Here is a 24,976-nt window from a genome sequence, read left to right as displayed (position 1 = left end):
GTATTTTTCTGTCGAGTTAGTAGTATACATCGAATGGGATATCAATTTTTGAGAGGACGAGCTAACTCCCCCCACTGTATGAATCCAAGTACAATCTACCATAGCTCCACTAGCTCCAATGGGCCTGTAGTCTCGAACTGTAGAATCTCCTTGATGCCCAGCACTTCTATGCTATCGTCCATAAAGTGATCATTGTTGCATCGGGGAAAGAACCTCTCCACAGTCTTTTTCATTGCAACCTTCTCTGAGAATGTGCGAGGCACCTCATCCCCCTTACCCAAAATCCTAAGCAATGTCGGCATTTGATAAACTGGAAGCATGGTTGAGAGATCTTTCCTGATGCTCTGTAATGTAACACACGTGTGGTCCTGGCGAAGACGTACAAGCGCTGCTACACGGTTATCGCATCGTGCATCTGCAACAGGGAGGATATGAGCTTCCTCAATATAGGGGAGACTTGAAAGACAGGACTCTACATGAAGCCTAGGGATCTTGTGATCCCAGAATTTGAAAACTAGAGGTACATGGCTCAGCAGCCGTATGTCAACTTGTATGAGGCATAACAAGTTCATGGCAATGAATGAGGATACGGGATCAGACACTTACAGTCCGCCTTGTATCTACCTCGGAAGATGAAGTTCTTTCCCTGTCGTTCGACTAAATCGCCCGTCTTATAGAACCCTTCGGAATCGAAGCACGATGCAGTGAGCTCCGGAGAGTTGAGGTATCTAAAGAAGAGGACAGGCTATGTCAACACATATGTACGGTTCACCATGGCATAAAGCAATAGTAGTGCGGTACAGGAATAATAAAGGGGGTCGGGGGGGTAGTATTACTGTAAGAGAAGAGTTGGAGCTTTGACAAGCAACTCTCCGGAATCTCCATCCGACAGTTTGACTGTGACATTCGGTGCCGGTGACCCAATAGATGCCTAATGACCACCACATTCGAATAGGTCAGCCAAGGATCCCGAGGCGACGAGCGTCTCAGATAAGTAACATACCTCTTCACTCGCTGACGCCTCCGGATCGGCCACAGTAAGGAGGCCCGCTTCAGTACTCCCATATATCACCTTTATAGGCCGCCCTCCCCGCAGATTCAGCCAGAACTGTTTGACGGGAACTGGAAGAATTCCACCCAAGGTAATTGGGGTTCGAATGTACTGGGCCCCCCGGATATATGCCTGGACAGAAGGCTCGGGAAGCTTAGAGATGCGCTCCTGAAACACTTTCATCATTGTATACCAAGAGGTCGGAGAGAAGTGAATCTTGGTGATTTCACAGTCCCGAAACCGATCCCAGATCAAATCATAGCGGGCGTCAAGCTCATGTAGCTCGACTCGCTCCCCCCGCAGAATGTGGAGCAGGACAGAAATAAAACAGGTTGACCAGCAGATAGAATCATATATCAGACAGAGCTCATCCGTCAACTCGGACTGTTGGACTGAGAATTTGGCGTACAAATACCTTCGAGCATGCAGAACACCTTTAGGGGCCCCTGTGGTCCCGGAAGTGAAGAACAGAAAGGCAGGTAAATCGTCTGATGGAATTGAATCCTCATCTAGAGTATACGACTCAATGGGGGGACGGCCAGGGGACAGTACTGGGATCGCAAGTTTGAGGATTCCTGTCTGCTCTTGGAGTTGTGTGGCCAGTTTTGTCTGCTGGTGCTGGGAACCGACTAAAACACACGTGGCTGAACATTGTTTCAAAGTATATGCTAATTCCTCTAAAGATGCACCGGCCGCTGTAATAATTTGTTGACCTAATCAGATCTTGCACGCTTATATTCCTAGCAACGTTTGGATTTGAACTTACAGATGGGCACACACACACCTCCAACGGCGAGAATTGCCAAGGAAGCTACTGTAGATTCATAGCTGGTTGGAGCTAGAATCCCAATAAAAGCACTACCGACAGTACTAGGGCCCTGTGAGAGGCTATCTCGCAACTGCTGTGCGAGTTGAACCGCATCATGGAGGAGATGGCTGTAGCCTGCCTGGACATGAAGATTTCGATCATCGATCACGACTTCATCAGGGCTGTTTCGCGCAATAAGAAGCAATTGCGAAAATATTGGATCTGCAGGTAGAATCATGGTCACTGAGTTAAGGAATAGAGTGTCGTTCAATAGTGTCACCGTCAATCAATGTAAGTATCTAGTTGCTGTGCTTCAGGAGACCATGCGTCTTTGGCCAGCCATCGCCATCAGTCTACCCCGTGTGACACCCCCAGAAGGCTGTGAGATCGATGGCTCCTGGGTGCCAGGCGGTACTAAGGTCGGCGTTAGCCAATGGTCCGCATACCGTTCCGAGCGCAATTTCGCGCGAGCCGATCAGTTTCTCCCGGAAAGGTGGTTGCCGGAAGGAGAAGAAGAGTCTTTCATCAATGATACTAGGGCGGCATTTCAGCCATTCAGTACCGGCCCGCGAAATTGCCTGGGAATGAAGTAAGCTATACCTATGCCATGCAGTTCGGGTTAACACCGTTTTACTAGTCGGCTAACCAGATTCCTAGTTTTGCCCGGGCGGAGACTCGAATTATTTTTGCTCGCTTGTTGTTGGACTTTGATCTAGAGCTTTTGACCGGCCGGGATGAGTGGGAGGCGCAGAAGGTTTATATCATCTGGGATCGGTGCCCCCTCTATGTTCGGGTCAGACAAGCGAAGAGACGATGAAACACAGGAGCTGCAAAGAATTTATTCTGGAGGTTTCCTAGTCATACTGTCATAGACTTCAACTAAATGCTTCTCCATGTCATTCTATCATATAAAGCTCATTTATATTTTGGAACCAACTCACTAGAGGCGAAACCCCCCTTGACGTTTTCTCGGAGTTCCCCATATCGTGGAAAACTCATATCATTATATTTAAATCTATTCCTTAATTAATGTTGACCCTTTGTGACATATATTGCCGTAGTTTTATCAACAAAGAGAGGATGTTAATCAATATTCCATTGCCGAAAGTAGACGTTTCCTTGTCTAGCTGGAGAGGGTCTGACTGAGCCTGCTGAGATAAGATATCAGGAAGGATTTCTTGCTGAAGAATGCAAGCGGCATCCCTTCTGACTGGTGCTTAGATCAGCACGGTCTGAGGGTTGTTTTTTATTTATTTCTTTTTCTGAGTCAGGACGACATGAAATGAGACCATGCACGCGTGAGGAAAAGGTACAACCGGAAGTATGCAGGGTGCACAACATGTTCACGGAGGACAATAACGCTCCGACGCGAGTAATTTGGATCCGAAAAGTAAATTTTTGGCTGAGACATAGTCCAATTTTGAAGATTTGCAAGCTACCTACATTCTGAGACATGCCACGCCACGGTACTTAGAGGCTCACCGTCAGCAATGGGTACTATAATGACATGGGATATCACTTTTACCGCCAATCATTGGTGTCGATGCGTTATATTACCGTATTACCGATACACACTCTGACACGCTCATGGTGTGGTTTGCCACGTGAGGGTCTGGAAGTGAGCCTGATTGACTGACACTTCAACTGAATGCTTCAATGGGAATCGCCCCGACCCGCAAAACCCCCGTTACGAACACTAAACTATTACTCCTGCAGGGATTCGGTCGACAGACTCGCCACAAGAGGCCCGCTAATCTGTGGTTGCCCTGGGATACCCACGGCAGCTCGGCTTCAAACGAGAGGAAGCTGGCCGACCTTCTGTCGTAACAGACGAAAAGTCATCCCATTCGACTACCCAAGACTGTTCGAATACCATAGGCGTCTCTATAGGCTAATTCATAGGTGAACTCTCAGGTTGACATGTTGTATAGTTTGACAGTGACTGCCAAAGGCGCCCAGAAAGGAAAACATGGCAGTGGCTACGATGAAAACGACTAATCCTACGGAGGGTCCTATTCGCCTAATTAGGAAGAACCTTAGTTGTTCCTCTACAAATCTCACTACGCAGGCCTAACGTTGTCGTACCCTACACCAACCGAATACTTTCAAAGCCATGAACAGAAATAGCTGGTAGAAGCCGTGGGTCATCGCCAATTATCATAAGAGATGTCATTCTGATGGTCTAGACACTAATATTACATCAAGCGGCTAGCGCCAGCTCCCTCAACACAGAACTCCCTGTGACTGCTGCGGCCTCTTCTAGATATGACCGATCAATCGCGAACGGCTTCCCCATGACATTGGGGATGAATTTGCCCACTAGACGGTCCACCTGTACATTCTCTGCTTGGATCCGCTCCTCTAAGAATCGTCGGTAGACGGACACCCCGGAGCGCAGGTGGGACGAATGGAAGGGAACGTCGATGCCTTGCAACGGGATGGTTGCTCGGCCTCGTTTCAATTCAGTGGGATTGTTCAGCTGGGGTGCCTTTTCGAGATGGACAGCAATTTCTTTGGCTACGTCAGTGATGGCCGGATCAGAAGCGCTGCGGAGTGAGGCTACGAGCTGGGGACCAGTGGCGGATCGAGACAGAAGGTCGAGGATGCCGCTCAAAATGTAAATATTGCGGACCTGGAATGCATGAGCGAGATGTGGTAGATATAACGGGGCTGAGAACTTACGTGTCCGGCACAAACATATTGCTCGGCTTCCACATTGAAATTGACGATTTCCAACAGTTTGCCACTCTGTCGGTGAATCAAATCCACAACGATGCGTAACATGGCTTCATCGAAATCTGTCTCGCCGTGAGCCTGGGAAAGTTGATCGAAACTAGAACAAAACTTACATTTGCCCACCCTCTTCGGACTGACTGCCACCATAGAGAAACCCGTGTGTCCGTTGGAGTCGCGCTCCATGGTGAACTGCATGACTAACCCACGATAGAAAACGACACTCATCATCATTTCAAAGGGCAAGAAGTCAACCAATGAGGCTAGGACTCCGTACTCACCCAGAGAGTGTCCTGCGAAGGCAGCGCCCTCCTGGATGAGGCCATTTGCCTTCATATCCTCGAATGCCGCCTTTTCCATTAGCAGAATAGCGGGCTGAGCAAATTGCGTGGCATACAGCAGGCCTCGGGAGTCGAAGAAGGTATATGACTCTGATTTGGCCGTTAGATCGCGAAGGATAGGTTCGAGCCGAGTGGAGCCGTCTGGCATTCGGGTTTCGGTCCTCATCGCTAGATAGTTGTCGCGGATGCGTCTGCCACGAGCCCCACGGAAGTGGATAGTGATCTGTTTGGGGTTTGCGCGGACAACGTTCAAAATTGACCAGCCTAGATATGTTAGTGCCAGATTCGGAAGGCTGCCACTGGAGCCGTGGAAAGAGGTAGGGCTTCAGGGATGTGAATGATTAGAGACAACATACCGTATTGATCCAGCAGACGGCGGTCAACCTCATCCCACACCGATCGGGCCACTGCGCTTGAGTCATACAACTGCATTCCCATGTTCTGTGCCTGGCTTCCCTGACCGGTAAAGAGGTACGCGGAAGTGCGCTGCTCAACTTCGGCCTCCCCCTGAAGCACCTTCTCATCGGTACCCTTTCGGTATGCCGCTACGGAGAGCACCATGCGGCCGTGACACATAGCCTCATGTCGGATACGGACCGTCAGTTGGTCGCCTGGCAACACCATCCCAACGAAAGACGCCGAGAAGCTTCGTAGCCGACCCGTTTCGCCGTCCGCTGCCAGACATTCCGTGACGGCGCGGGAAACAGCGGCGGTATACATGCCATGGGTGATGGTCCCGGGAAGGTCTGCGAAACGCGCAAAGACGGACGAGGTGTGTATGGGATTGTAGTCCTTGGATACGGAGCTGTACAGGGCATTATCAAGCGGTAAGCGGATGGTCCTCGATCCATTATCTATCAGGCCTGGATGCTTTAAAGGCACTTTTTCTTGCACCACAGTGCCCTTGCGCTGCAGGAAGTCGATAACAGGATTGCCATGACATTCAACCACCTCAGATGCAACGGTTCCCACTTTCTGCTCGGTACCATTCCAATGCTTGGTGTAGATCGAGCCAGTGGTTTTCAGGCTGGTGAAGGTAGATTGGTCCTTCCACCTGGTCACGGTGTGTAGACGGAAGACGAGGGTTTTATCAATCAATGACTGGGTAGGGTCATCCAAGAGAAACCATTCACGGTCCCGTAGAAGGGCTTCGTCTATGGCAGACTGTACCTTTAGTTCAGTCGCGGCCTCATCTTGGTGACTGAAGGTGGTCTCGTAGTCGGAAAAAGATCCCTTGATAAAAAACTCCGAAGTCACAGTGGCCACGAGCGTCTTAGACCGAAAGATCTGTGCTTCAACACTGATCGTCTTGCCGGTCTCCTTGATGGTCACTGCACGCACTTGTGATTTGGTCGCGACAACATCGTTGACTTCTAGTGGAGCAGCGCCAGGGGTGTACCGGATGCTATTGGAGAGATGCACTAGGCGGAGCAAGTCGCCCTGGAGCTCCGCCACAAATAGTGGTTCCATCAGGGGTTTCCAAGCGGCAATAATCGCGGCCTCGAGGGGTAAGGTGTTAGTTGTGGCGGATGCAGTGGCATCTGGGACTGTATGACGGAGAGCGTTGTGAAGGTGACGATGAAGATCAGAAGAAAGGGTGATTTCCTCGCCCTCGAAGACCTCACTCAGCCGGTGGTAACTGAGATCGGCACGACCGAGCCACAAATGGGCATAGAACAATTTAACTCGGTCATCGCGCCCGTCGAGATTTTCTACCAGGGAAAGGCTCTTTGAGTCAAACTTGTACGTGAATCGAAGGTTGCCAGGGGTCTCCACGAAGTCATAATAATAGAAGTCTACGGCAACCTCCTGATCACCACTGGGCTTGATGTGTACCAACGGACGGTTCTTCGCATCCTCTACCAGATGTAGATCGCGACCGTCCAGAGGAATCTGGATTGATTGCCCTGTCCGTGGTTCCAGAACTCGCCGCAAAGGATTCGCTTGTCTCTGAGAACCTCGTAGGACTTCCTCAGCCATAATAGCGCTTCGGACGCCACCTGTGACTTGACTAGCCAGGAATGCTTGCCAGTCTTCAACAGAGGGCAAACTTTCAGATGTAGGACGGATGATACGATGGGTATTGCTTTCTGTCACTGTGACCCTAGCGGAGACCATTTCCGATATGGCTAACGAAGGCCTATCCGACTGAGACGGACCCTCCTCAAAATGGTTTGCGAGCCCATGGTGGATCTCATCAAGGATTTCCCTGGCTGACTGATCTGCCCGACGCGAATATTGCACGGCCACCGGGCCTTGTAGGATACATACTCGGTCAGCGTCCTGGTCGATGATTGCATCCACATCCTCTGACTGCCACAGGGAATCTTTCTTGAACCAGTATTCGAAGTCTTCATCCAACGCTGGGATGAAGTTGACGGGCTTTCGACCACGCTGCTTGCAGATAGTGAGAAAGAAGCGGACATCGTCTGGGTGTAGACGACGTGTAGTTGCAGCGGGGCAGAGTTGTTGCACCTGCTCGACGAATTGTTCCGGCTGACTGAGGTCAAGCTTATCCGTCGCATAATCGGCGTTGGAGACACGTTCTAGCGTTCTGTAGGTAAAGTCTAAAACGAGCTGACGGTAGGATGGGTCAACCCAGCGGTGCTGATGGCTAACGTACACTAGCCGGATCAAACGAGCAATGACTTCAGTATATGTCATGTCCTCTAGATCGACGGCATCACCGGCAGCATTGTAGCCAAACCACGGCTTGGCAAAATCAGCACTCAAACGACGTATAATTTCAGCCTTGCGTGCATTGAGTGCAGCGACTCGTTTGTCCCGAGGCAAGCTGAAGATAGTCTTATCCATCTCATGCCACAACCGAACTCCACGAGTTGCCAGCTTGTGGATCGGCTGACCCATCTCCGACTGAACGGTCAACACTCCACCGGTAGGCTTCTTGAAGCTCTGTTCCCATTCCGAGTCGGCCACTCCGGCAGCTGCCAAGATCAATTCCTTTGCTTGCGGAGATGTGTGCGCCTCCCGGGCGACCATCATCCGACTGCCAATGAGGATACCATCACAGGGCATTACGGGGCGACCGAATGACAGCGACCATTCACCCGTGATATAGGGGTGCATCTGGTCCGCCTGGCCAAACCCACTGCCCACAACCAGATACAAATTGGAACAGCGGCGGATATCCCGATAGGTCTGCAGTAGTGGTTCGTGGAAGTCCTCACAGGAGTGATGGCCACCACCGCGGCCTCCGGTCCACTGTAAAATAATGGGGAAGGTCGGGTGCTTTTTAGCGATTTCAATCACCTCATATATAGCAGCGATGGACCCTGGTTTGAGGGAAAGGTGTTTGATCCCCAGTGTTTGGATCCATTCGTTGACCACATCTTGCGAGGGAACTCCCGCTCCAATTGTCAAGCCATCTATGGGGATTCCGCGTTGGATCATGCTGCGAATTAGGGGGATCTGAAACGCAATCGAATGAGGGCTGGCATAGATGAGATTGCAGGTGATGCCGCGGCCGGGGGGAACGTGGGCCGCTAGTTTCTCAATAGCTGTTGTCATGCCAGCCGCGTCAAAGTAACCACCGCCGGCAAGCTCAACGTGATAGCCAGCCTGCATCACCGCGGCCACGAAGTCCCAGTGTACGGTGGTGGGTGTCATACCAGCTGTGATGATAGGGGGCGCTTGCAGCAACTGACTGAGTCGCGTCTCAAGTATGGGCCTGCCGTCTGGGCCGGCCACGAGTCGAGCTTTAAAGAGCTCCGCCCAAGGGGTTGGCGCCTGTGAGGGCTTCGTGGTTAGTAACTCCGCTTTCCCACCGAGAACGGCGGGGTCCGTTGGGGCTAGCACTGTTCCTGCGATGATACGAACTCCACGGCCATCGACAATTTCGGATACGAGATCACTGAGACGGCTGCTGCTGAGAAGCACAATGTGGGAAGGCGGCTTGGAACGTGATACTTGCAAGGTTGCTGGCCAATCGACGGTCTCACAGGCTACTGCCTCGACCAGGCTATGGATCAGGTTATTCGATGGGCTGAACATCTCGCGCATGTCCTGGCCGGTCCGTGTATGATAAACAGCAGTGAGGAGATCCCCCACTTGGGGGGATGAGGCATCCGGAAACCGTTCCTTGACGCGGTCTGCAGCGGCACGGAGGTGGCTGGAATGGAAAGGAGCGCTAACAGGAAGGAAGGTATGATGGACAACAGGCTTGCGCTGACGGAAAGGAACCCGACTTTGGTCTTGACCATCATCGGCTTCAATTTCTCGCAACCGCAAACATAAGCCTCGGAGGGAACGTGGAGAACCGGCTACCACAATGTTCCGCTCAGTGTTGATCAATCCGATGGACAGGTGTTCGGATTCTGGCAAACGGCGATTGCAGTCCGTGATTAACGCATCAAGGGCGGGTGACCGCAGGCCTCGGACACTAAGGAGCCATGAGGGGGATCCCTCGCCGTGCTCAATACTATCCCTGATGGCGGCGGATGAGAGGGGATAAGCAGGAGCGGCTGTGTGGCATTCATAACCCATCCAAAACAATAGGCGGATGGCCCATTGTGCCTGCGCCAAAAAGGACGCCCACGTGTCGGCTTGAGCGACGGCTGCAGCCACGATAATTCCTTGCGAGTGGCCCGTGAGGCCTTGGAGCGCTGACCTTAGTCGCTTCGGGGAATCGGAGTCGAGTAATTTACCAAGCACATAGTAATGCGCCATATCCAGTAAGCCAATGATTGGGAAGCTGACTGCGGCGGTGGCTGTAAAGGCCCGGTCCGGACGCGACTCGGGAATAGTCAACCAGGAGTAAAGATCAATCTCACGTCCCAAGTAGTGCTGCAACGTGGACGGTTCTCGAGAAAGGCTTGCCAGGGCTGGCGCTACTGACGCGATCAGCGGCTCCAGCAAGGGTTGGTACAGTGAGTATAGATCAGCCAGTTCGTCGACACAGACAAGGTTCGTAGACCCTTGGCCACCGAAGGCCATCAAAATGCGGTGTGCTTCATTATTAACGGTGCTGAAGAGTCCACTGGGGGCTGGACGGGGATTAAGACCGGCAACCGCATGTGCGCGGTAGTAGGTGCGTATGATATTCTTGGCCTCTGGCTCGGACACAATCAGGTCGTGGATATTCGCGTCTCTTACGCACTGTGACTCGATGGCGCCGAGGAACGCTCCTAGGGGAGCTGGCGGGCAAGCTTCATCCAGCAGGAATTGCAAAAAATCAAAGACCAAGCCAAGAATCGACTGGTCTTTCGAATAGCTCTGAAGGAAGGAGGCCTTTTGCTGGTCCAGGAAAGCACCGTCTTGTGTCGAAACAAGGAATGTTTGCTGGACGTTCCCCTGGGAAAGAGAGAAAGACCTCAACGAATGGTCTTCCGTGGGTGTCACGATCGCAAGATCATAGGAACCAGAGCTGGGCGTGGAGGCCATGGTAAGATGGAAGTGAAGGTGCTGACGGGCAATAGTGTCTAGTATATTCTTCTTCAGTAAAATGTTGTCTCACTTGTGTTTGGCGCTGGGAGTCATTAGAGTTCTAGCACAGCGCGACAGCAATTGTTTTGTCCAACTACCTCTAGATATGTTGGCATACGGTCTACTATTTACCCTATATTCGGGAACCAGTCTTACGCTGGGTTCTTACGCTGGGTCGGTCCGGCCTTCAATATCACTATACATGAGTGAAATGTGTGGAATCGGAAATCACATAAAATCTTACGCTGGGTTCTTACGCTGGGCCGCTCGGAGAGATGTGGTTGCCGGAGTTCGAGAGCCGAGTCGCGGCCCATGAGCGCCGAGCGGGCGGAAAAAGATGGCTTCTATACTCCGGCTTACCAATTGCTTGCTTATAAGATAAGGCTGACTTGCAGGATGAGAAACTACACAAGAATCACAGCTTATGACGCAAAAACAAAAATGACTATTCCAGCGGCGGACGACAATAATTGCCCTTCCTATGACAAGGTAATCGATTTGATCGTCGACTACGCCTATGACTATGACATCGACTCCCCAGCGGCCTGGACACGAGCCAAAGCAGCCCTTATTGATGCCCTAGGCGCTGCCATCGAAAGTATCCATACTAGCCCAGAATGTGCCGCCATGATTGGCCCCGTCTGGCCCCAGACGGCCCCGGTGCCAGGGGGCTTCCGCTTGCCCGGTACTCAATTCCAGGTGGATGCCCTCAAGGGCGCCTTTGACCTTGGAGGAATGATCCGGTACCTCGATCACAATGATGCCTTTCCCGGTGCGGAATGGGGCCATCCATCAGGTAAGCAACAATCTTAATCCCCACGTCTACCGTCCGTCTGTCCTGACCGATGACCAGATAATCTTGGTGCAATCCTCAGCACTGCCGACATTCTCAGCCGGGAGGCTCTCGCTCGTGGCAACCCAGATGAAGTCATTTCAATGAAACAGGTCCTCACTGCCCTGATCAAGGCATATGAAATCCAAGGAGTGTTCCAGATCCGCAACGCCTTCAACAAGGTTGGCCTGGATCATGTCATTTTAGTCAAGGTTGCCTCATCCGCCATGGTCTCTTGGCTCATGGGTCTATCTCGCGATCAAGCCCGGGCCGTAGTCTCGCATGCGTGGGCTGATGGTCATCCGCTGCGGGTCTATCGACAGGCGCCAAATGCAGGACCTCGGAAAGGATGGGCCGCTGGGGATGCCTGCATGCGTGCTGTGCATTTGGCCAACCTGGTTCGATGCGGCCAGCCCGGTATCCGCTCTGCTATCACCACCCCGCGTTGGGGGTTTTATGACGTCTTGTACCGGGGTCAGACCTTCGAGCTACCCCGTCCGTTTACTAGCTGGGTCATGGAGACAGTCCTCTTCAAGGTCTCGACGGCTGAAGGGCACGGACTGACCGCCGTGGAAGCAGCATTGACTATCGCAGAAAAGCTGGCTCAACGTGGGCTTCGGCCAGAAGAGGACATTGTCAACATACGAGCTCGAACACAGGAGGCTGGAATGATTATCATCAATAAGAAGGGGCCGCTGCATAATGCCGCAGATCGCGACCATTGCCTGCGTTATATGGTCGCCGTGGTCCTGCTCAAGGGCAGTCAAATCACAACTGCTGACTACCAGGACAGCAGTCCCTGGGCTCGTGACCCTCGTGTAGAAACACTACGCTCCATCACCACAATGGAAGAAGATCCGTCATTCACCCGGGATTACCATGATCCTCAGTGCCGCAGCGTGGCCAACGCATTGGAGGTGACGCTACGGGATGGCACCAAGTTGGAAGAATTGGTCCCGTTCCCCTTGGGTCATGTGCGTCGACCTGAGACTTTGCAGCTGGTCCGCGAGAAGGCCCAGCAGAACTTGGGTTTGAAGCTGTCGTCGGAGAGGGTGGGGCAGATATTGGACACGGTCGATCAACCGAAGTTCGAGAAGATGGCCGCTAGTGATTTTGTAGACCTATTCATCCCACAACCTGCGTCCAGCGCTGCATGAACTCCTAGAAAGATACGAGAAATTATATGTTAAATTCAAATCATTCCGCAAGACCTGTCAGAATCCTTTCCTCCAGATTTGAGATCGTGTTATCCAAGCGAGTTAGCCGCATTCGCCTACAAGGTGGTCGGTGGGCATAACAAGGTCTTAGGCTACACAGCTAGCAGAGATATCACGGTGAGATTCGCAAGTTACATAGTCGGCTCTATCCGGATACGGCCCATACGTTCCCTGGTGCTGCCTGGCTCTCAACGCGGGGTGCAACTCGTAATAGTGGGCCCGTTCCTGAGAATAGATCAGATCGACGTTAGCGGTGAATACGAGATCCCACAGACATATATCTCATCGACCTTTGCCCCTGAGAAGCAGAACCAACTTGCAACGTCATTGAGGTCTAATATATCGATATAGCCTCTCCTAACAACCAAGATGGGTATGCCATTTCTTAAATGGACTAAATGTGCAATGTACACCCAACTAACTATTCAAATCCAGGATACTGGGAAGTCAGTAAATCTTCCCCTCAAGTGACTTAAGCCTACTATCTTCCTCGAACAATCACCACATCTATACATAAATATCCCATGCCAATAATCCTAACTTCAAATCCCAGGTCCCCTGCCAATTCTGCGGCGTGAGCTTCAACATTAGCCGCATCCGCTCCAAAGGGGAACCGCGATCAGCGGCTTTCGGCCCCGGTGGTCGCGGAGGCTGGATCGAAGGCCGTGACTTCACCAGGGATGAAGAAAGCGAGGAAGAGCAAGCGCAATACCGGCGCGAATATGAGAATTGCTCGTCGGAGACGGGATGCTGTATGGTTCTCCGAGATGCTGAGTTTTATGGGTTTTTTACTCCGACGCCGCGGTTGTATGATGATGATCCGATGGATGGTATTCCTGGGGATGATCCCGACTATGAATATGAAAGTCAGTCTGACAATGAACCTCTGGAATATGACTCGGGGGCGAGCGATGGGGGGGTTGTAGGTATGGATATGCGCTACGGTGAATGTGCGGATGACCCAGAGTGGACGTTTCAGGCACAGGGACCTGATCAGCCGGAATACGACACGATGTTTTACCCCCTTTCAACAAAACTAGGCGAGAGCATCTATATCATTAATGAAGATGGCTCTAGAACAATGAACCGGGATGCATACAACAGATCCAGATGCTATGAGCATATTGCTGGTCCTGACTGCCGAAATACCCAAGGATACCTAGGGAAGAATATATCGGCCGAAGAAATGACCGGTTGTCATACTGTTCAGTGTATCCTTGCAAAGCGAGAAGACTGGGAACCTAGGCCAGATGATATGGAGTTCGAACACAAAAGTCGATATCACCTCACAGGCGTCGCAGAGAACATGCCTTCGTCCGGATATGGGTTGAAATTTGCTCCCGTCCGACATGGCATCGATAATATTCAGGCGGAAACTGAGTTTTTGCTTGAAACGGTAGGGCCCTTATTGTTAGCTTCGCTGTAGTAGAATACGGAGTACTTACTTGAGACCAGTCCCAGGAGCAACTGGATGAGACCGGGCTACCGTTTCATCCAGCGTGTTTTGAATTGTTTATTCAGGCCAGCAAGCAGTGTCTCGGGGAGGTTGACATAGACACGTTGGTCCGGATTCGTGACAGAGCATGTATGGAAAGCCAGCACTTCCCAATCGAAGACAACGAAGATGTCAAAGAGGGACAAGAACAGGTCTGGAATCATACCGTCGGACACGAATATCTAGTCGCCAATCCCATATTTGTCCCCTCACTCAAACCAATCATCCAGTCCGCCATTTCCACAGACAGAGGATTCAGCGTGAACAACAGCCCCTTCGAATCCAGGAGTCCAATAAATCCAGCATCAACCGCTCGAGATCCCTTCCGCGCATTGCCCATTGAAATCATTTTAATCATCGTTGACCACCTTAACTCCCCAGATATCGCCGCTCTCAGGCTCACATCACGCGCCTTCACGCACTTACCAACATCTCTCTGGTTTCGGCTGGTGGTTACGGAGATGCCATGGCTGTATGAAGCATGGTCTTCGGATCCGACGCCGTATCACTGGGCGACTGTGATCGCGCACGATGTACACCAGGAAAAGGCAGCTCGGGAAGAGTGGGACCGTGACATGGAGAAACAAAGTCTTGTTATCGGTGAAGAGATGCCTGAAGTTCAGGCTGAATGGCTGCGCAACCTCCCTCGGTGGGAATGGCCGGATCACCCGGACAGATTGGAAGTTCTCGATCTGAGTCCGGCGAGATTACACTACCATACTACGAACTGGTACCGACTGTACCGGGACATTACTGTCAATTGGAAGCAGCTCAAGGGGCTACAGAACCGCGCTAGGATTTGGGATGCCGTGTTGCAGATTGTTGGTGCGATTAAGGATGCTCGTGGGGAGTATGTGAATGAGGGTTTCAGTGATGGTATCGTTTAGATATGTTGAAATGTGCAGACATGATATAATTTATGAGGTGCCAAAGGTGGGCACTGCATTCTTGTCATGTACAGGTCTAGAGGTCTGTCACTATATTTAGAATCATGCATTGGGACTTCACATATACGGCCCATTCTTATACTAATAAACGCGCAGTAAGCTCTATTGGCCTTATAACGGTCCCCATAAAGCGTTTAATACAACAAACCAGATAGTGGAACGGAGAGCATGGAATACGAGATGACTCATCCCAGTGGGCCAACGGACCACACAGTATCTCTACTATCAGTCTCGGTGAACCTATATAAAGCACCACAACACCCACCAACCCAAGTTTACTTATATTCAACCCTAACCCAACCCCCAAGACCAAAACAATGCCAATCCTACCACATCTCCCCACCCACTCCCAAACACCCCCGATCCACACGGCCCGACTTCTCCTCCGACCGTTTCGGGCCGCGGATCTTCCCGCCCTTCATGTCCTCCGAACCACTCCCGACGTGATGCGCTGGACCCGCCAGGGCCGCATCGACGCCACCACAGAAGAAACAAGTAAATGGATGGAACGCTTCACCCAAGACACCGAACCAGGCGAACAACCAAACTACAATTTCGCCGTCCTACGCAAACCAATCTCGGGCGCAGTCCATGCTACGGAGTCCGAGGAAGGCGATGTCATCGGCGTTATGGGCATCGTGTCTATTTCCCCGGAGGACGGCCCGGAGGTAGGGTATTTATTCCTGCCTGAGACGTGGGGCATGGGGTATGCGACGGAGGCTCTGAGGGGGTTTGCCGAGGCGTGGTGGAGGTTACCGGTTCCTGGGGATGGTGTCTCTAGGAACGGTGAGGGAGCTGAAGAGGTGGGGACTTTGCGCGCTGTCACGGATAAGACGAATCTGGGGAGTGCGAGGGTGTTGACGAAGTGTGGTTGGACTGTTGTGGGGGAAGGTGTTGATGGTGAGGGTGAGAAGAAGGTGGAATTGTTGTATTGGATCTTGCGCCGTCCTGGGATTTGATGGTTTGTTGGAGTATTGGGCATCTACTGGAGGGCTTTTCGCAGGGGTTTGGGCTTGTATATTTTCGTATATGTTGTTGTTCGTTGTATGTACGCATGTATCCATAGAGTTGTATATAGTGAGTCTGGATGAGATCTTCATGGGAGAATTGATAGCGTGTAAAGCAGACACATCTTATACTGATTTCTAGGTCTTCTCAGCCGGACACGATCACACCTGCAGTAATTTAGGGAACGGAGACATTGACTACGGATGCGACATGTACTGTCTCGACGTATTGCAATTGTGTATCCTGTAAGTAGACACGACCCCGAAGGGCAGCAGACCGTTCGTGGAGGGAAATGAGATAAATGATGTAAACAAGCTCACTTCACATATGCATTCAGGCCACCAGCTAAACCAGAATGACCGGGAACTGAAGCTTGAGTATATCATTGATCGCAACCGGTGAGTCGTTTTGACCCTTCCCATGCTCTCCGTACGAGGCCGCTGCGGAATGATTCCGATCATCGCGCCACTTCTGTCGTAGAAATGCGGCACTCTGACAAAGTATATCGGACCGCCATATGTCATAGATCTGGCCCAGCCTTGTGCTAATGGCCCGCTGGTGGGTAACCACTACAGCAGAAAGCCCCGCGACAACTAAAGGCCAGCAAAGAATGTTATTTGACGGCGCGTCGGGTGGCAGATGGCCCAAATGCTCAACGAATGCTAGAACAAGCGCCTGAATGGGTGGACTGTGGTCAGACAAGGAGGTGTCTAGAACCTTTTTGATATATATCAGACATGCCAGGCGGTAGAGCTCAGAGGTTATTGCATCGTTCAGCCAAGCGACATCCGCATCTCTTCTACTTGGAAGCTCAGTTTGCCAGGCGATCAGCTGCTCTTCAAGCATGACAAGCTCTGCTCGTGCCGGTGAGTCGTGAATCTGCCTCTCAGATGTGACCTTCTCCACCAACATAGAAATTCGGAAGATACACATGAAGAGACGTTGCGAGGTGCCCATGACGTTGCCTTGCTGGAGATACTGGGTGACAATGGGAGAGTTAAAAATGGCGGATGCTTGACAAAGCGAAAGTTTGGAGCCATGCGAGAAGGCCACCAGGGAGAAATAGTAACAAAATAGTTCGAACAAAAAACTTCGTAGGGCCAGGTCTTCGGGGGTGTAATGAAGGCGACGAAGCAGGAGTGCGGCGGCAGCGTTGAGATGAGGCACTATGCGCGTGCTGCTTGTAAAGTTTTGGCACTGCTACATTTAGCTTCTAAATCGAAGCCAACTAGGGAACGGCGAAGTGGAGGAGGTTCCTTCGCTTTGGTGCATACCTCATGCAAACACAACAGCAGGACCGCCAAAGGTGTGTAATCTAGTGAAGGTTAGAGCTCGAACCGCAAGTTTTATGACAGATCCGACCACTAACCGGATTCCGATACTTTATATGCAGCCATAGTAGCCAACTCCTCGTTCAGCGATCCCTGCAAAGCGGAAACAGCTTTCCCATAGTACTCTACTGCTACGGCTTGCACTTCGATGTCGTCGCGGCAATACTTGGTCAGATCAGCCGAGGCAATCATAAGAACGCAGTTATGAACCAATAGGTTTCCCGATACCGCGGGAAGCAAATATTGCAGAAAGTCGGATCTCCGCTCCCCAGTTCTGGTTGATAACCATCTCGGGCTGTGATCTATAAAGTGTGACAACAGTCGCTGCACCATCCCGGGCTTCGGAACGGCAAACACATTGACCATTGCCTGTGCCTCATGTGGTAGCTGGGTCACCGCGAGCTGTCGACGGCCACGTGGCCGTCGTGTTCTAGGCACCAGGTCATTAGAAACCCACTCACAGGGAAGCCGGTTTCTGTCGCATCCGCTGCATACGGGATGCCGTTCGTCGCACTTTTTCTTACGGCGTCGACACGTTAAGCAGCCTGTTCGAGATCGGATCGGGACCTTGCCCATGGAAGGGACGAGTAAGGTATCATCGATACGGCAATTGTCTCCCATGTGCACCAGCTGGCTATATCACACAGTCCGCGTAGGATTGAACGCACAATGAGATTGTGAAGATCTGGCAAGCTCAAAGCTAGCGCTACAGAATGCCTGTGACTCGGTGGTGGGGTAAACCAATCAATCAGCTTATATCAGGATTGGCAAACTGGTCTCTTGGATATGGGACCTCAATGGAATCATTAAAACGATGTATTTCGGTCCTGCTGAGAGCCGAGGCGCTAGTCCTGACCAGGTATGGTAGTGGGCCCAGTTGGTCCCACGTTGATTGGTCCTTGCACGTTGTCCGTGCTGGAGGACTTCAATCTATATGAAGTAGACTGTGTTAATATCATACAGTACTAAAAGGAATAACCCTCTGCCGTTAGTCTAAGTACAGAGCTCCATCAAACAGCCCGACACAAGAGGCCATCCTCACGCTCCACCCATCGCTCACTCCCCACTGCAGTCCTCCCACAAAAGATCTCACGCAGGTCCTTGATCTCCCGGAGCCGGTCATGATTCCCGCCATAAAAGGTTGGTTGTTAATCCGGTTCGTTCCAGGCGTCTTCGTTGAGGTAGGCGCCCGCTAGTTCTTCAGGGGCAGTAAGAGCCTCCAGTTGTACAAACAGCGCGTTGGTCATGAGCTTCTGCCCGTCCACATTTACCTGTCGGTCTGTATAGTTGAATGGCCTGAAAGTCGTCACGTAAGCTTAGGTATATGTGACGAAAAGAATGAAAAGAGAAGGGAAAGAAGGATGAAAGAGGATTATATATTCCAATCACAGCAGACACCGCAGCCTCGTGCCAGGTAGGATTTATGGCAGTACTAGAAGATATCCTGTTCTTTGCCCTGGACACGTTCAGTGAGCACCCAGAAAAAGCATCACTATACTCAAGTATCCCCTATATAGCTAAGATTAACTCACTCGGGTCGGATTGGAGTGTCGATCGGGAGAGGAGGCGCCGCCGAAGCTCGGTTACATTCACTGCGGCTGTCGGGACTGAGTCGTAATACGTTGGAAAAGTGTTGATGGAGTAATCTGGCTAGTCAGATATCCTCTTTTCTTTCAACCTTGAGCTCATTAGAGAAAAAGACAAAGCTTACCATACATCATGTTATACCTTCGTTGTAGCAGCCATGTAAAGGCCCGGTAGGACTCTGGTTCTTCTTTTCTACCACTACGAAATGTTATAGGTCCCGCGATAAATACAGACAAATCTGACGCAAGAGTACTAGGAAGAGCAAGCCACAGCGTGGTGCCACCGCCTGGTGAGTTAACTCCTCTTGCTCTCCGTTAACCCCTGCAAGCAGCCCCTGCACCATGGGGCCACTTGCTCGCTACGCTGTTAATGTAGCGTCAACCACAGACGTGCAGAAGGTCCTCTATCTCACGGATAAACGAAATATTCGCCTTGCTATCCGGAACACAGGCTATGATTTTATGGGTAAATCCCCTGGGCCTGCCGCTGTTGCTTTCTGGACACATCACCTCAAATTAGTCCAATCCATGCCCGGATATATCCGTTATAGCGGGCCCACAATGCGCATTGGTGCAGGAATACAGGGCTCCAAAGCTCAAAACGCCGCCCACAAATCAGGCTTTGTTATTGTGACTGGTCATTATCCAGACATCCGAATAGCAGGCGGCTACACTCAGGGCGGAGGCCATGGGCCGCTGGGATCGCGATATCGACGTCAGTTGACAAACTCTTGGAGTGGGAGGTTGTGACAGCCACGGGGGAGGTTCTGATTGCATCACCCACGCAGAACGTCGATCTGTACTGGGCTCTGAGTGGCGGTGGTGGAGGGACTTTCGCTGTTGTCCTCATTCGGAGGAGAAAACAACATCGGCGATTCTCTCGTTTGTATCCGTAACCGCGGACGATTGCTTCTGGGAAGTGGTTCGAGCGTTTCTCGTTGATTACACTTCCCCTACTGGATGCCTGCCATCGGAGGGGGCTGCGTGGTAATTGGTTGCTGGGATGAACCAATGGAAGAGTAGGTCTGAGCATCCTTGGCTGCTGTAGGGTGTGAAAGAGGTGTTGCTATGACAGACGCTTCCAATGGGATCTATAGCAATCAGGCTTCCAGATAGAGAGATATTAAGAGCCTTGCACACCTCAGGCGAGGGTCAGCATGGGTCATCTGGATAACAGGGCTCAGTCTATCCATAACGGGCGATGTAATAGCCGCAACAGTGGAACCTTGGGTGGAGTGAACCATGAGCTATGATACGAGAATATAAAGCTGTCTAAAGATGCTTTTGTATTAGTAGCATATTGGATAGTATCAGCATACTACCGACATGATCAGCCGTTTTCAGAAAGTCCCTCCGTATTACAGGAATGGATAGATTATTTAAGACGTGCAATGTCCCAGGGTATTAATCGGACGTCGTTATGTACAGATTGGGTGAGTAGTAGGAACAACACAGGAAGACTAAGTCTCATCAACACATATGAGAAAGGGGGAAAAAGGTGGGGAGGTGGCCTTGGAGTGACTAGAGCTGACCTTCCACGATTGATGAAATTCAGGTCTGTACTGATGCAGACCCCTTCCGTTCCCTCAACTGAGATTGGTCACTGTCTTTATCCGGCTGTAATGCCCGACAGCTATAGTCGCCAGGCCGCGTAGATCCGTCCGGAATATGGAAGCGCCTGTCAAAGCGGGTAAAGGTCAAAAGACTGAGAATCATGATCTCCAACACGAAGTTGAACACGTAGAAGCATGCCTTGGAGTCATACCAGGCCGGGTTGGTTACAGGTCGGGGAGGGGACCAATTGACGCCAGCCTTGAACCCGGCAATGAGAATACATAAGCACGATGAGAGAACGACAATCGCAGTTTTGCTGGTCATCCCGCCTTGCCCAAATGATTCCTCCTGTGGTCTTCTCGGTAGGGTAAATGCGATAAGGACCTGTGCAAGGGGAAGACAGGTAAAGACGAGGAGATAGGTGATAGCTGCCAGTTGAACGTCGCGACATTGAGACCGTGTATGCATATCCAGCGTGTATAAGGATAGCACTGTAGATGTGATTACCATTACCAATGCCCCGAGGATTAAGGAGTAAAGAAGCTTGGAGCCTTGGCGCAGGATTGGGTGCCAGCCGAGGTGAGGCTGCTTGCTGCGGAGAATACGCTGAGCGAGAATAAAGTTGATGATGTACACCAGGAGAACCCCCGCATTGACAAAGATATTAGCGGCAATAGCGAGTCGGACATTGCGTTGTCGATTGGCCCAGGCTATGCGCAGGACAAGGGTGGTGATTCTTGCCATGCAGAACCCGAATAGCATCGCAGACATCACGAATTTGTGCCCCCGTCGTCGGTTTTTCTGGAAGATGGTCATGTTTGTAGCGGCGAATGCTATATACAAGACGAGGAAGACCGCGCATATTGGAATGTCGGGTACTATGGTCGGAAGACCTCCCATCCCCGCGGTGGTAGATGCATATGGTCCGCCGCGAATTTGCAAGGACAAAGACATTTTTGGAAGGGCTGTTCTCGAGAGACTGGTGGCAGATGGTAGTGAGATATCATTGCATTTCAAAGTCGTTGTAGCGAAAGGGGACATTGGCGCTACTAGTAGTACCATATAAAGTGCTGCCCAATTAGGATCGCGAGTCGGACGAATTAGGGTTCCGCGGACCAAAATATTTAATTCGTCCGCTCCGACGCGCAACCTCACTTCAATCTATCCACCACCATATAATCTCGCCCACCTGTTCCTGAATCCGACCCATAATTTCGGACATCGGCCTTCAAATGTCTCCGTCCGACATACCTCGCTCCGGCTTACGGAAAGGAACGAAAAGCTGCACCGAATGTAGGTTAGTTTTAAACTCTCCAAGACTACATTCCTGATACTGGAAGACAGGCAGACGACGGAAAGTTCGCTGCATTAGGATTCCTCGAGAAGCGGATACGTGTCAACAATGCGAGGATCGAGGGGTGGCCTGTATTGCACAGGTATCGAAAAGGACGCAATCATCGCAACCATCGCGACTTCCATCACGACTTCGCATAGCTCAGCTCGAATTTCAGGTCGCCCAGTTAACAGCAGTTGTGAACAACATCGAACTTAAGCTCGGTTATAAGCCATCTCAGATCCCTAGCGGTAAAGATGACCAATTCTCGGGCCCCGACGACTCTGAAGGAGAAAGTAGTGGGTCGGATATTCCCATGGCGGAGAAACCATCCCACCTGCAATCGCTATTTCAGAACGACTGGTTGAGCGCTGATCCATGCCAACATGAACGTCAGACGGAGCAACGCATAGATAAAATATTTGCGCAATTGTCAATCGATGTTCGACCGAAACTACAAAATATGATTCCACCAAAGGATGAAGTTGCGGATATTGCGGGATCCGCTTACGATTGGTTGACCGTTCTTCATGCACTGTTTCCACAACCACTGATGCTGAACTCTCCACAAGAACTGCTAAAGAGCTTCGAATCAATGTGTCGTCCCAATGTAGACGTTATCATGCTAGCTTCTTGGCTCCTAACACTTGCACTTACCGCACAGCAAATCCATCCAGGACGGGAAGGTTCCGACGTATATATGAGAAAGTGTCAGAGAAGGTTTGAATTTTGCCAATCGGTTATACACATAGTGGACGATACTCTGCTCTGCCATGACCGATTGGTGGGGACTATTCAAGGGCTTGGGATGGCTATACATTTCATTAGACTGTGAGCATTACCCCTATAGGAGAAGAAACAGGAAAGGGGGAACAAGTGCATTTTGTGCTGTCTCCTTATCTCCGTGACATCTCTTGATTTCGATTATTTTCTATGTTTTAGTATGTTCTAACAGCCAAAAGTCAAGTAGGACAAGGGAATTTTCAAAAGGCCTGGATCAAATTACGCCACATTATCGCGATAGCAGAATTGATGGGCTTACCCAAAGTATTCCATGCAGTGTGCTTCAATCAATCCACCTGCACGGATGACACGTCACTTCAAAAAGTGCAGTTATGGCAAGCAATCTGTAATATAGAACGGCTGATTGGCATGATCCTAAATCTTCCCCCAGGGACAGCACGGTATCAACTTACAGCTGCTGCTCCACTTAATGCCGATGGCAGCATCCACCTCACAACTTATCTCACCAGACTTTTGGATATTTCTATCAAGGTTTATGATTTGGAAGAATTCAGTGCTACACATGAATCCAGTATGAAAAGGCAGATGGCCGCTCTGGAGATGGCACAGGCCCTCGGAGAACTCGCGGGCCAGGCACCAGCTACATGGTGGGCAGGCGATGAGCGAGACCACATAACACCAGAGGATATCGTACAGTTTCTACATTGCTGTGTCCTGATGAGAGTCTATCTACCATTTGCGCTGAAGCAGAACCTCCGTGATGAGCTCGTGTATGCCCGGCTACCGTGCATGAATGCTTGTGAAGCAGTGGCACGCCGGTATCTAGTACTGAGAAGAAAGCTTCCCGCAGGCTTGTTCATGTCTCGAGTTTTAGATCTACAGGCCCTTACAGCAGCGTCCGTACTCCTCCTCCTTTCCCATCATGTCCGCTCAACAGACCGTCATAGTTTCCGTGTCGATATAAGCCACCTCCACGGAGTAGTCTCGGACATCATCACTTTAATTGGCGAAAGGGCGAGAGACCCGACGAATTCAGACCTCGCAGTAGAGGCATATAATACACTTCGTGCTCTGGACCAACTCCTTCGTCAAGACGACCACACTCGCGAGGTTGAAAGATTAACAGTTACAGTGCCGTTACTGGGGAAGATACATGTTCGACGTAACGCCCGCTCAGCTCCGCAACCCAGGGTAGCCAACCAGCCGTCGTCTCAGCTAGAGTCAAATATGGGTATTCAGACGTGGACTTCTGCATCACATCCACTAGATGGTCAATCCAGCCTCGGCACGAACATACCCGTAAACGAGGCCGATCCAAGTCCCGACGAATGGCGACTGACTGACCTTTCCTGGTCAGTTGAAGGCAGCCTTGATAACCTACTCGAGGATGCTTTCTTGAGCGAAAGTATTGGGCAGTACGTAGACATTTAAATTGCATACCCACATTATGCCGGTGATATCTCTTTTGTTCGTGTGTCTGCTGTTTGGTATATGGTGTGGAAGTGACCATATTCAAAGGTAGACACTAGCTTACACATATCACTATTTCTCTATTCGCTATAGTCATCCAATACGCCGTACATATCCCAACTTCCCCTATTACTGCTTCACAGTCGCCATGGTATTGACAGCATCCAGTAGGCTATAGGCAATAGGCAACCACAAATGCTGATGCCGAAAGCCGGGGCTCAAAAAAAATAAAGAGAAAAAAGAAAACGATTAGGCATTCATAAAATTCAAGACTATTCCCAATAAATCTCGGCAAACACCCATGTAGGAATAAAGCGTATACTGGGTCTCTATCAGAGCCTTTTGGCTATTGGGGGAAAATAACTCAACAAAGCAAAGAGAACAGTAAGAAGTACAAGACTGTCGTTTCCATAAAACACACAGGCTCGCTCGCCACCTTTACCCTATTGCCAAGTAGCTACTAACGTAGCAACCTTGTGGGCGATAATGATATCTAGATGGGCCCTTACTTCGACGCCCGACAGCGCCGCTTTTCTTTGTCACCACTGAGCGTAAAAGGTTAATTAGTGATAGTCCAGCGCATTGAATCACTGGGCCGGAATTGTTGACCACCGGCCAAGTATGAAACTCCTAAATATGGAACGGAGATGGAAACAAATCTTCTTTCTCGCGCTTTTCCTATACATGGATGCATGTATAAAATCATGGCACGGTGCTTCACGATTGTCTGCTTTCTATTCAGACTCTATATACGGAGTATACTAAACCCATTATTTATCCCCAATCAAAATCAATAACCTTAAATTGACTTTATCCATCATCCAGAGCCGAATAGAGTTTTGTACGACACCTTTTCCTTCTAAATTCATCCCATCCTTGATGTTGTTAGAAATCTTTGCCCAACGCCCGGGGCTAACATAAAAAAGAAATCGCACCTCATGTATTCTGCATAACAACCGAACTCAATGAACTCAATGAGGAGGGGACAAACTAGTCTAACCCCTCTTTAATCAAAGTGATCAAGTGACAAGCCAGAATATGTGGTAGACCAATATATATATTCTGATGTCCTATTCGCATTTTT

The 24,976-nt window shown here is 50.6% G+C and overlaps 10 protein-coding genes across 10 annotated transcripts; 6 read left to right on the top strand and 4 right to left on the bottom strand.

Annotated features, from left to right (window-relative positions):
* Positions 1–95: 95 nt before the first annotated feature.
* F9C07_2236549 (AMP-binding enzyme) lies at positions 96–2,097 on the bottom strand (the record flags this gene model as incomplete). Its single annotated transcript, XM_071509994.1, has 5 exons — positions 96–514; positions 607–728; positions 837–931; positions 1,004–1,746; positions 1,818–2,097. The coding sequence occupies 5 exons, from the start codon at positions 2,095–2,097 to the stop codon at positions 96–98; spliced, it is 1,659 nt and encodes a 552-aa protein (XP_071367211.1).
* A 1,101-nt stretch (positions 2,098–3,198) lies between these two features.
* Positions 3,199–3,686, top strand: F9C07_12302 (uncharacterized protein; the record flags this gene model as incomplete). The annotated part of the gene is made up of 2 exons (XM_071507810.1): positions 3,199–3,249; positions 3,576–3,686. 2 exons carry the CDS (start codon positions 3,199–3,201, stop codon positions 3,684–3,686), a joined length of 162 nt encoding a protein of 53 aa, XP_071367210.1.
* Positions 3,687–4,059: 373 nt separating this feature from the next.
* F9C07_12301 (putative fatty acid synthase subunit beta) lies at positions 4,060–10,333 on the bottom strand (the record flags this gene model as incomplete). The annotated part of the gene is made up of 4 exons (XM_041295611.1): positions 4,060–4,491; positions 4,542–4,657; positions 4,709–5,197; positions 5,290–10,333. 4 exons carry the CDS (start codon positions 10,331–10,333, stop codon positions 4,060–4,062), a joined length of 6,081 nt encoding a protein of 2,026 aa, XP_041151624.1.
* A 483-nt stretch (positions 10,334–10,816) lies between these two features.
* Positions 10,817–12,364, top strand: F9C07_12300 (putative 2-methylcitrate dehydratase; the record flags this gene model as incomplete). Its single annotated transcript, XM_041295601.2, has 2 exons — positions 10,817–11,171; positions 11,229–12,364. 2 exons carry the CDS (start codon positions 10,817–10,819, stop codon positions 12,362–12,364), a joined length of 1,491 nt encoding a protein of 496 aa, XP_041151625.2.
* A 429-nt stretch (positions 12,365–12,793) lies between these two features.
* Positions 12,794–15,102, top strand: F9C07_2286997 (uncharacterized protein; the record flags this gene model as incomplete). Its single annotated transcript, XM_071510868.1, has 3 exons — positions 12,794–12,874; positions 12,978–13,820; positions 13,880–15,102. 3 exons carry the CDS (start codon positions 12,794–12,796, stop codon positions 14,804–14,806), a joined length of 1,851 nt encoding a protein of 616 aa, XP_071367209.1. The 3' UTR covers positions 14,807–15,102.
* Positions 15,103–16,057, top strand: F9C07_2286996 (putative N-acetyltransferase, GNAT family). The gene has a single exon (XM_041287665.2). It carries the CDS (start codon positions 15,184–15,186, stop codon positions 15,823–15,825), a length of 642 nt encoding a protein of 213 aa, XP_041151627.1. The 5' UTR covers positions 15,103–15,183; the 3' UTR covers positions 15,826–16,057.
* A 162-nt stretch (positions 16,058–16,219) lies between these two features.
* F9C07_2236543 (fungal-specific transcription factor domain-containing protein) lies at positions 16,220–17,781 on the bottom strand (the record flags this gene model as incomplete). Its single annotated transcript, XM_041295612.1, has 3 exons — positions 16,220–17,071; positions 17,149–17,189; positions 17,244–17,781. 3 exons carry the CDS (start codon positions 17,779–17,781, stop codon positions 16,220–16,222), a joined length of 1,431 nt encoding a protein of 476 aa, XP_041151628.1.
* A 1,352-nt stretch (positions 17,782–19,133) lies between these two features.
* On the top strand, positions 19,134–19,541 carry F9C07_12296 (uncharacterized protein; the record flags this gene model as incomplete). Its single annotated transcript, XM_041287666.1, has 1 exon — positions 19,134–19,541. One exon carries the CDS (start codon positions 19,134–19,136, stop codon positions 19,539–19,541), a length of 408 nt encoding a protein of 135 aa, XP_041151629.1.
* Positions 19,542–20,342: 801 nt separating this feature from the next.
* On the bottom strand, positions 20,343–21,299 carry F9C07_2236541 (uncharacterized protein; the record flags this gene model as incomplete). The annotated part of the gene is made up of 1 exon (XM_041287672.1): positions 20,343–21,299. The coding sequence occupies one exon, from the start codon at positions 21,297–21,299 to the stop codon at positions 20,343–20,345; it is 957 nt and encodes a 318-aa protein (XP_041151630.1).
* A 61-nt stretch (positions 21,300–21,360) lies between these two features.
* On the top strand, positions 21,361–24,753 carry F9C07_2286993 (C6 finger domain protein). The gene is made up of 3 exons (XM_071510867.1): positions 21,361–21,638; positions 21,690–22,509; positions 22,641–24,753. The coding sequence occupies exons 1-3, from the start codon at positions 21,578–21,580 to the stop codon at positions 23,851–23,853; spliced, it is 2,094 nt and encodes a 697-aa protein (XP_071367208.1). The 5' UTR covers positions 21,361–21,577; the 3' UTR covers positions 23,854–24,753.
* The last annotated feature ends 223 nt before the right edge of the window (positions 24,754–24,976 follow it).

Source organism: Aspergillus flavus, chromosome 8 (genome assembly GCF_009017415.1).
Source record: "Aspergillus flavus chromosome 8, complete sequence".
NCBI classification, from domain to species: Eukaryota; Fungi; Ascomycota; class Eurotiomycetes; order Eurotiales; family Aspergillaceae; genus Aspergillus; species Aspergillus flavus.
The sequence above is the reverse complement of the archived record's forward strand: the minus strand, read 5'-3'. Positions and strand labels throughout refer to the sequence as shown.

Bases quoted from the DNA above. Each gene is read 5' to 3' on its own strand.
- F9C07_2286993 (XM_071510867.1), top strand. From the start codon at position 21,578: ATGTCTCCGTCCGACATACCTCGCTCCGGCTTACGGAAAGGAACGAAA. The intron at 21,639-21,689 runs GTAGGTTAGTTT...ACTGGAAGACAG, and splicing joins AACGAAAAGCTGCACCGAAT to GCAGACGACGGAAAGTTCGC. The intron at 22,510-22,640 runs GTGAGCATTACC...AACAGCCAAAAG, and splicing joins GCTATACATTTCATTAGACT to TCAAGTAGGACAAGGGAATT.
- F9C07_2286996 (XM_041287665.2), top strand. From the start codon at position 15,184: ATGCCAATCCTACCACATCTCCCCACCCACTCCCAAACACCCCCGATC.